Source organism: Babylonia areolata, chromosome 26, assembly GCF_041734735.1.
Source record: "Babylonia areolata isolate BAREFJ2019XMU chromosome 26, ASM4173473v1, whole genome shotgun sequence".
Lineage (NCBI taxonomy): Eukaryota > Metazoa > Mollusca > Gastropoda > Neogastropoda > Buccinidae > Babylonia > Babylonia areolata.
In genome coordinates this window covers 40,642,864-40,652,233 of record NC_134901.1, presented here as the reverse complement: position 1 = coordinate 40,652,233, position 9,370 = coordinate 40,642,864, and the positions used below count along the sequence as shown (strand labels likewise).

Genomic DNA, 9,370 nt, shown 5'->3' with positions numbered 1-9,370 from the left:
GACAAGACAAGAAAAGAAAAGACTTCTGCTTTGGTTCATATGATCCCTGTTAATAACACCAATTAATGACAAGTCACATCCGCTTGCTAAACTGAGAACAGAAAAAAAAAGAAAGAAACAACCACCACAAAACAAACAGCACAGTATTCTATGATGACAATACAAAAATACAAATCTATCAACCCTGTCTTACAAAATACCAAGTACAGTCACTTCCTAAGACAAACAAAATAGCTCTCAGAGAGATCTGACACAATGCAAAATGAGGCACTATATATATGTATATATATATATATATGCGAGAAATAATCTAGGCATTAAAAATGCAGTAAATGATGCATAATATTATCAGTGTGAGGTAATTGGGTATACAGCTAAACATCAAACTCTTCCTCGCTCAGGTGTTTTGGATTTGGTCTTAACATTTGTTTAACCACTGAAATGCTTAGCAAAAATGAATTTAAAAATGAGATTAAAAAAAAAAAGCAAAAAAAAAAAAAGCAATGACTGAAATTTGGCTACATAAACTTAGCATTTCTTTGGCCTCTGTATAACATGTTAATTCACTAAGCCATAAACTGGGGATAATGTCTCTGTTTTATCGCTGGGGCATTTGTATCATTCATCTGGCAGCCCCTTGAAATCAGTTATGATATAGCACTTGTGAATCTTTTCTTTTTCAAAATACTGAATATAGTCTTTATTATTTTTTTTAAATGTTCGCATAATTTGTAATGTTTAAAAGACAAGTGCAACGAGCCACTTTATAAGTTTCAAACACAATTAGAGTGTCTTTTTTTTCTAAGGAATCTGATACTGAATCAACAATACCCACCCCAACCCACCTTTTGGGGGTTTTTTGTTTTGATGTTTTTCTGACATAATAGAGTGGAGCTCAGTGTGTCTGCAGATGAATTCTAAATCAAAAGAGTATCATGTTAGTTGGGTTTTTTTTTGTTTTGTTGTTTTTCTGACATAAGAGCTGAGCTCAATATGTCTGCCAATGAATTCTATAACAAAAGAGTATCATGTTAGCATTATATAATTTCTCTCTATATAGATCTGCAGTCCAGGTAATACTGACAATATGACTTCATGAAGCAGTAAGCGTTTCATTACTTTATTTTGGTTGCAAAATGCTCCATTTTCAAAAGCAGGCATTTTGTCCTTCAACTTCAGTGATAAACATTGTTGCGGCCTGCATTAAAACCAAGTGATGATGGCAAATTTTAGTATCAAAACCTCACAGTTGTTGACTCTTCAGGACAAACGTCAAACCCCTGGTCCTTTCCAATGAGAGGTTTTAACGGATGTAATCCACAAGAACATTTGAACAACCATCACGCAATCCATCCCTCTGCGCTCTGTTCCACCTGTAGTCACTCCATGTAGTTTTGGCCTGTGGAGATGGCAAGGCGCACTGTACAGAGATGGATCCTCAGACAACAGACTATGTACACAGGTTCTGTGTAGTTCTCTCCAATCACAATACACTCACCTCATGTCCATATATCAGCACCCGGTACCAACCACCTTCAATTCACTTGTCATTCTTAACAACAATCTTATGAATGAAGAAAGAAAAAAAAAAAGAGAGGGGAGAGTGAAAAAAAAAAGAAAAAAAGTACATATATTTCACACAAATTGTGTGTCTTTTTTTTTTTTTTTTTTTTTTTAGAAATGTCGCCCAGACATACGTGTGCTTGAGCACCATGATGAAGAAAAAGAAAAGAAATTTCTGAAGGGAAAATTACAGAGTAAATGTAATAAAATGTATAATGTATGATGTTACAAAATGGCTAAGTCACTTAAGACAGTATGTATTTACTTACAGAAATTACTGAGGAAAGGAAAGTAAATTTTACTCTTCCTTCAGAGGGCTGCAATTTTAATACACAATCCACTGATAAAGTTTCCTTTATTAAAGAAAAAATCCTCATCAAATGCGGTTAGATCATGTCTGTATGTGAACATTCACCCCCCTCTTCTCTCATCTTTAGTTAGTTCATTCTAAATTTTCAGTTCCATAACTTAATGCTCAAAATTAATTACCAGATTCATATAATTATATCATTTGATATTTCTCTCCGAAGCAGGTGAATTTCTCTTCAAATTGCTTCTGTCTCACATCACACACAAACAGATCACAACATGTTTCCTTTAACATCTTACATCAGTTCTTGATAGCACTAGTGCCAGCCAGCAAAGGAGGACAGACAGTATGTTTGGTGAGACAGAAAAGCAATTAAAGGGTGTGTTTTTTTTTTTCAATGGCGACACTCCCGTTTGAAACATAACATTTGTAAAGATTACTTTTCCTTCACACGCAGTAAGTTAATGGCAAAAGTAGGACAATAATCCACAATATTTTTGGTAAATGTAACATCTGTATGAAGAACGAGTTTCTTTTTCACACTTCTGCACAATGTCAGGGAATCCTCCTCCTTTACACGTCTTCTACGTATCTTTCTTTCTGTACACCGTTTTCTATTACTTGCACACATACACACACCAACACACAACCCCGTCACAAAATCTACGCAGAAGAAAAAAATAAAAAGCTTAGTAACTATACAACTCTGCTTTACTTCAATCACCTAATCATAGATTAATTCATGACAAATCACGCAATCACAAATTGAAATTGACCAACTATTAAAAAAAAAAAAAAAAAAAAAAAAAAATCCTATAGACATGAAAAGTTCTGTTTGAAGCACTTTTTCTGTACTGACCTTCAGACGTTCAACCAATCCAGTTTTAGAGATAGAAATTGAGGCCAGTTTTGTGAAATGTCTTCACAGAAATTCTGCCACAATGAAGCTGTGTATGTGAGGTTTGTTTTTTGGGTTTTTTTCCACCACAAATCTTCTGTCCACAGGTTTGGCTTAGCGGCTTCATAAAACTGCCAGCTTTGCACATGTACACAAGTGTAAGTACTAAATCCCAGTAAGCTTGGTAGTGTCCACGTTGCATATCCATTGCTTTCTGTTTTAAGCTGCTTTGAAGATGGCCACGTTAATACACATATCCTCTGGCCTTTCTGGACCACAGCTGACGTGAGGACCAAGGTGCAGTGTCTGTCAAGTTTTCTGCCAATCGTTTTGTTTTATACACAGTTGTCTTTAATGCTGTGAGAAATTCACACTTCACAATGTTTGTAGGTGGGGGTGACGGGAGGTCAGGACAAATGGAGGGTGGGGGGTGGGGAGAGAAATGGGTTTGTGTGTCTGTGTAGAAATGGGTATTGCAGAAACTGACGTTCTGGAAGTGTCTGTCACAGTCCCACCTTTCCATGCCATGCCGTGCCGTGCCGTGCCGTGCCATGCTGTGCCAACAGCACTGCCACAGAGACTGGAATGCTTGCAGTGCTTTGGGGGTATCAGGTCCTCTGCAGTACAGCGGCAGAGGAACCAGTCGTTGAGGTCCAGTCGAGCTCTTTGGATCCCTTTCCATTGGTGGTGTGTGAACGAACACAAAGCATCATCACTCCCTTCACATTTCCGAGTACCGAGTCAACTCACGACACATAACTACACATGTGAAGAAGCACAAACCTGTTGTAACACCATCCCCTCCCACTGTTCACTCCAGCTTTGGGAGCTTGGGTTCTTCGGTGCCGTTCTTTTCACCCTCTGAGGACTGAGCACTTGGAGACCTGTGTGGGCTGAACGCTGAGGAGTTAGCAGCGGAGGGGGCGCCACTGCTGGGGACCCTGTCCGCCAGGAACGGAGACGACCCCGACGGGTAAGGGTGGGGGGCACTAGAGGAGGGGTGGATGGAGGTGAGGGTGGCGGGTTTGCCGGAGGAGTGAGGTGGAGGTGGCGGCAGGGAGGAGGGCAGGAGGCTGGAGCCACCGACCTTGACCTTGTGCGACTCTTCCGCACAGTGGCCTTTCACCTCCGACAGGGTGGAGAACTTCTCCCCGCACGCCCGACACTCGTGCTGCAGCTGCTCCAGCTTGAGCATGTTCTTGCCCCCGTGGCCCCCGCCGATGAAGCAGGCCATGCGCTGGTGGGCCAGGCAGGCGTCACGTGCGGGGTACACCATCTGGCACTTCTTGCAGATGTACCCGACGTCCAGGGAGCTCTCCGAGAAGCAGGCGGCGTCGGCGGGGCCCAGCTGGGCCTTGAGATCGGCCAGGGTCTTGCAGTCCTGCGCATAGTGCGTCAGGGTGCAGTGGGGGTCCTCCACCTTCTGGGACACCGACTTGATGGCCTGAGGGGGCAGGTTGAGCATGTGGAGGGGCGTGCCGAATGATAGCGGGTCGTAGGCCAGCATGTGTTCCGTGCCTGCAAGTGGAGTGACACAAGGCCGGGTCAGTTCAGTTCAGTTACTCAAGGAGGCGTCACTGCGTTCACACTAACCCATATATATATATTTGCTACACCACATCTGCAAAACAGATGCCTGACCAGCAGTGTGACCCAACAGTGTCAGGGTCAGTGTCACTGAAACTGCACTATGTGGGGTCAGTGTCAGTGGAATCACACACAGTGTGGTTATTGCCTTTCACTAACTATCAAACATGATAAAAGCAATTTCACAACACTGACCAATCTATATATATATATAATATGGAATATATATATTCCAATTTCCAAAACAATTAGTAATTTATGCTGGCAATTTCCAAAACAATTCACATACATGCTGGCAAAGTCCTTTTCTAAACTACCAATGAAAAGACAGAAATAAGACAGAAAATATGTGTGGTAGACAGAAGACAGAAGAACATCACACTGAAAACATGGCAATATATAGATGACCACAGTAATACCGCAGAAGACATCACCAAAACAGAAGACATCACTAAAACAGCAGAACAGGAGACATCACCAAAACAGCAGAACAGGAGACATCACCAAAAGGGCAGAACAGGAGACATCACCAGAACAGCAGAACAGGAGACATCACCAAAAGGGCAGAACAGGAGACATCACCAAAACGGCAGAACAGGAGACATCACCAAAACGGCAGAACAGGAGACATCACCAAAACAGCAGAACAGGAGACATCACCAAAAGGGCAGAACAGGAGACATCACCAAAACAGAAGACATCACTAAAACAGCAGAACAGGAGACATCACCAAAACAGCAGAAAACATTACTAAAATGTCAGAAGGCAGCAGGAAAAACAGCAGAAGACATAACAAAAACAGCAGAAGACATAACTAAAACAGCAGAAGACATCACTAAAACAGCAGAAGACATAACAAAAACACCAGAAGACATAACAAAAACAGCAGAAGACATAACAAAAACAGCAGAAGACATCACTAAAACAGCAGAAGACATCACTAAAACACCAGAAGACATCACTAAAACACCAGAAGACATCACTAAAACACCAGAAAGACATCACTAAAACACCAGAAGACATCACTAAAACACCAGAAGACACATCACTAAAACACCAGAAGACATCACTAAAACACCAGAAGACTTAACAAAAACACCAGAAAGACATCACTAAAACCAGCAGGACATCATTAAAACACCAGAAGACATCACTAAAACACCAGAAAGACATCACTAAAACACCAGAAGACACATCACTAAAACACCAGAAGACATCACTAAAACACCAGAAAGACATCACTAAAACACCAGAAGACTTAACAAAAACACCAGAAAGACATCACTAAAACACCAGAAAGACTTAACAAAAACACCAGAAAGACGTCACTAAAACAGCAGAAGACTTAACAAAAACACCAGAAAGACATCACTAAAACGCCAGAAAGACATCACTAAAACAGAAGAAGACATCACTAAAACAACAGAAGACATCACTGACCAGGCAGCAGTCCCGGCTGAAGAAGAGGCATGGTGCTCATGCCGGGGAAGAAGCCGGGGAGACCCGCGGAGTACATGTAGTTGAGATAGGCGGGATCGAACCCCGGCAGGAAGCTGCCCAGGGCCATCATCTGGGCCAGTTCCGCGGCCTGCTGGGCCGACTGCTGCTGCTGCTGATGGAGGTGGTCCTTGCTGCTGACACTGGCGGCGGCGGCCGGCGGCGGCTGCGGCGGCACTGGCTGCTGAGGGGGGGACAGAGTGGTGTTGTACTGTGTTGTGTCGTGTCTGTCGTGTTGTGTTGTGTTATGTTGTACTGTACTGTATTGTATTGCGTTCTATTGTATTGCAAAACATTGTGTTGTATCATATTGTATCATATCATATATTCTATATTCATTACAGTTTCAGTTTGAGTCTCTCAAGGAGGCATCACTATGTTCGGACACATCCATAATCAGCCACACCACATCTGCTAGGCCAGATGCCTGAACAGCAGCGTAACCCAACATGCTTAGTCAGGCCCTGAGATACTGTATCATATCATACCATATCATACCATATCATATATATTGTATCATATTACATTATTTTATGTTACATGATATCATATTGTATGGCATTGTACTGTACTGTACTGTACTGTGCTGTTACTCATACCGTACTGTACTGTCACAACAGATTTCCCTGTGTTAGTTCCCTGCTCCTCTCCCCAGGAGTATGTTCCTTGTTCCCTCCCCAGGCAGAGCTGCCTGAATTTCATACAGAGAAATCTGTCTGTCTGTCTGTCTGTCTGTCTCTATTTTCCCTTGCCCTCAATCGCACATACGCCCATGCACAGATACTCTTCATATTTTTTTTTTTAAAGTTTTTTGTGTAAAGTATTGTCTTTCAGTGCAAATTACTTTTGTTCATGAATATGATACTGGCATACATTTTGATATTCTTTACCCTCTTGGTGTTGATTTGCTGAACTAGTAACAAAGTATAAAAAAAAAAGAAGGGGGGGGAAAAAAAAGTAATTCAATCCAAAAATATAAAATATCAACAATAATTATTCTCAAAGCCTTGGACTCGGAATAGATCAAGATGATGACGGCTGCAGCTAAAGGCATGAAAGAGGAGAACAATCCACTGTTGATAATTAAAATGATCAACGGGAGAAGTTTTGAAACTTGTTAACAGCATTCATTCTGACACCTTTAGAACTGTCCAAATCCTTTATTTCATCACACCATACATAATGACTGTGATCTTTATGGAGTACCTTTGATTGTGTTCCTACCTAAACCAATAACAACAACGACGAGGCAAAATCAGTTTTCTTATGCCTTATTTGCTTAAAATTTGGTTGTGTGTTTCACAGCTTGGTATTGTTTTATACTGACTTCACCACCATATTTGTTCAATACATTGTGCTAGAATATATACATATACAAAGAAAGGGTGCAAGGGTGCATGCATCTGGGTGGGCGTGCATGCATGCATATGTGTGCGTGTGCGTGTGCGTGTGCGTGTGTTTTAAATCATAGAAAGGCGATATTGTTATCAGGCTTGTTTTGCTTTAACTCTGTTGTGTGCGATTCGTGTTGTACACCAAATTTTAACGCTTTGCTTGTAATCTGCAAGTATCACAAGACTTCACCATGCTTACTTTCTCCGGTATTACTGAGATAAAAAAAAAGAAGAAAAAAAGGGGGTATCCTGACTCTGATTCTGACTGCACAGCACACACACACCTACCTGAACTCTCAGATTTCTTCCCGCTGTCCTTCGCTGGCTCCTTGCTCTTTGCTTTATCACTGGCTGTCTGAGGTGTCTGTGGCATCGACTCTGGTCCCAAGGGAAGATTGCCCAGGGGAAAGGCGTTACCCAGACCTGTCCACAGACAGACAGGACGCAATCCTGGATGAAATGTTTGCCTCTTCATCATCTCTCTCTCTCTCTCTATATATATATATATAGTGAGTTAGTGAGAGAGAGAGAATGAATGAATGAATGTTTAATGCATTTTGGCCATGGGCACATATACATATATTGGGATTTTGGGGAGAGAGAGAGAGAGAGACAGACAGACAGACAGAGAGAGAGATAAGCTATGTGTTCTATAAGGGCTTGTGAATATGAAATATAGACCCTGGCTGTCAAAGTATCATGACTGATACTTATATGTGACATACATTAAGTTTTTACCTGTAACTGAGGAGGTTTTTTTGGTTTTTTGTTGTTGTTTTTAGCAGAAAAGTGCACATAATTATTGTTTATCTGAACTTGACAGCAGAGGCCTTAAATGTGTCAAATGAAGTCAGGCATACAGTGTTTTCCTTTTTGTTTCCCATGCATACAAATGTGCATGCGAGTGAGTGTGCATCCACGCATGTGTGTGCGTGTGCGTGTGAGAGTGAGTGTGCATGCATGCATGCATGCATGTGTGTGAGTGTGAGTGTGCATGCATGTGTCAACACACGTGTGTCTGTGTGTGTGTGTATCCACATGGACACACAACAGACCATGATCACACCAACACACCCACACAAGAACAGCCAAACACCACATACCCGGCACGGCAGCGTTCAGCCCCAGGGCGGCAGCGTTCAGCCCGTGGTGGATCTGCGCCAGCTGCTGCTGGGAGGTGGCTGTGGACGTTTTCTCCCACATCCTTCCCCCTCCCTCCATTTCCGCCGACTGTTGCCGCAGCAACCCCGTCACGGCGCCAGGGTCTGAGATCTCTCGCTCGGCGTCAGACTGGTTCTGGATGAAGCCCTTGGCGTTGTCGATGTGGCGCTTAGTGAAGATGTGGTCCTGCACCGTGAACTTGTGCGAGTACTTGAAGCTGCAAAGCTGGCACTCCTCGGGCACCTTGGGGAAGTCCACCTCTGGGGCCATGGAGCTGCCCATGGCCAGCTTGGACTTCTTCTCCTTGGCGCGGGCGTTCTGGAACCACACCTGTACCACCCGCTTTGGGAGGCCGATCTCCTTCCCCAGCAGCTCGCACTCTGTCATCGTTGGGGTCTTGTAGTCCTTGAAGAGAAGCTTCATCACCTTGACCTGCAGGCTGGTCATCTGAGTGCGGTACCGCTTCTGCATGGGGGTGCCGCCACCGCTACTGGCGTTGGGTTTTGGCGAGGAAGGGTTGCTGCCGACGCCTCTCTGGCTGTGGCTGTCACTGAAGTCCAAGTGGCTCTCTGAGTTGGAGCTGTCATAGCTGTAGCTCTGGAGGCTGTGCTCCTGCTTCTTCTCAAACTCACGGGCAGCTTTGTCTGAGGAGCTGATAGAAGGGGCCGGCTCTCTGCTCCTACTGAGGCTGGAGCTGAGGCTGTTGAGGCTGCTGGTCAGACTGTGGCTGAACGCGTGTTCCAGACTGCCCGGAATGGCTGCCCTCTCACTGTGGTGGTTGGTCTTTTCTGGGTAAGTGTCAGTGGAGTGCCTGATGCTGCTGCTGCTGCTGCTGCTGCTGCTGGTGGTGGTGCTGGATTTGACAGAAACGCTGAGATCTAGGGGAGCCTCATTATCCATACACACGGATGCTGGTGGTGGAGGAGGAGGAGGAGGAGGGGGAGGAGGAGGAGGCGGGGC

At 43.7% G+C, this 9,370-nt stretch overlaps 1 protein-coding gene across 1 annotated transcript in view; it reads right to left on the bottom strand.

Annotated features, from left to right (window-relative positions):
• Positions 1–3,582: 3,582 nt before the first annotated feature.
• Positions 3,583–9,370, bottom strand: part of LOC143300313 (zinc finger homeobox protein 3-like) — a 92,577-nt gene continuing 86,789 nt past the window's right edge. Inside the window, exons 6-10 of the mRNA XM_076613911.1 lie at positions 8,353–9,198; positions 7,538–7,672; positions 5,960–6,036; positions 5,799–5,928; positions 3,583–4,289 (exon numbers count right to left, since the gene is read on the bottom strand). Coding sequence (XP_076470026.1) covers positions 3,583–4,289; positions 5,799–5,928; positions 5,960–6,036; positions 7,538–7,672; positions 8,353–9,198 — 1,895 coding nt within the window. The remainder of the gene's footprint in view (positions 4,290–5,798; positions 5,929–5,959; positions 6,037–7,537; positions 7,673–8,352; positions 9,199–9,370) is intronic.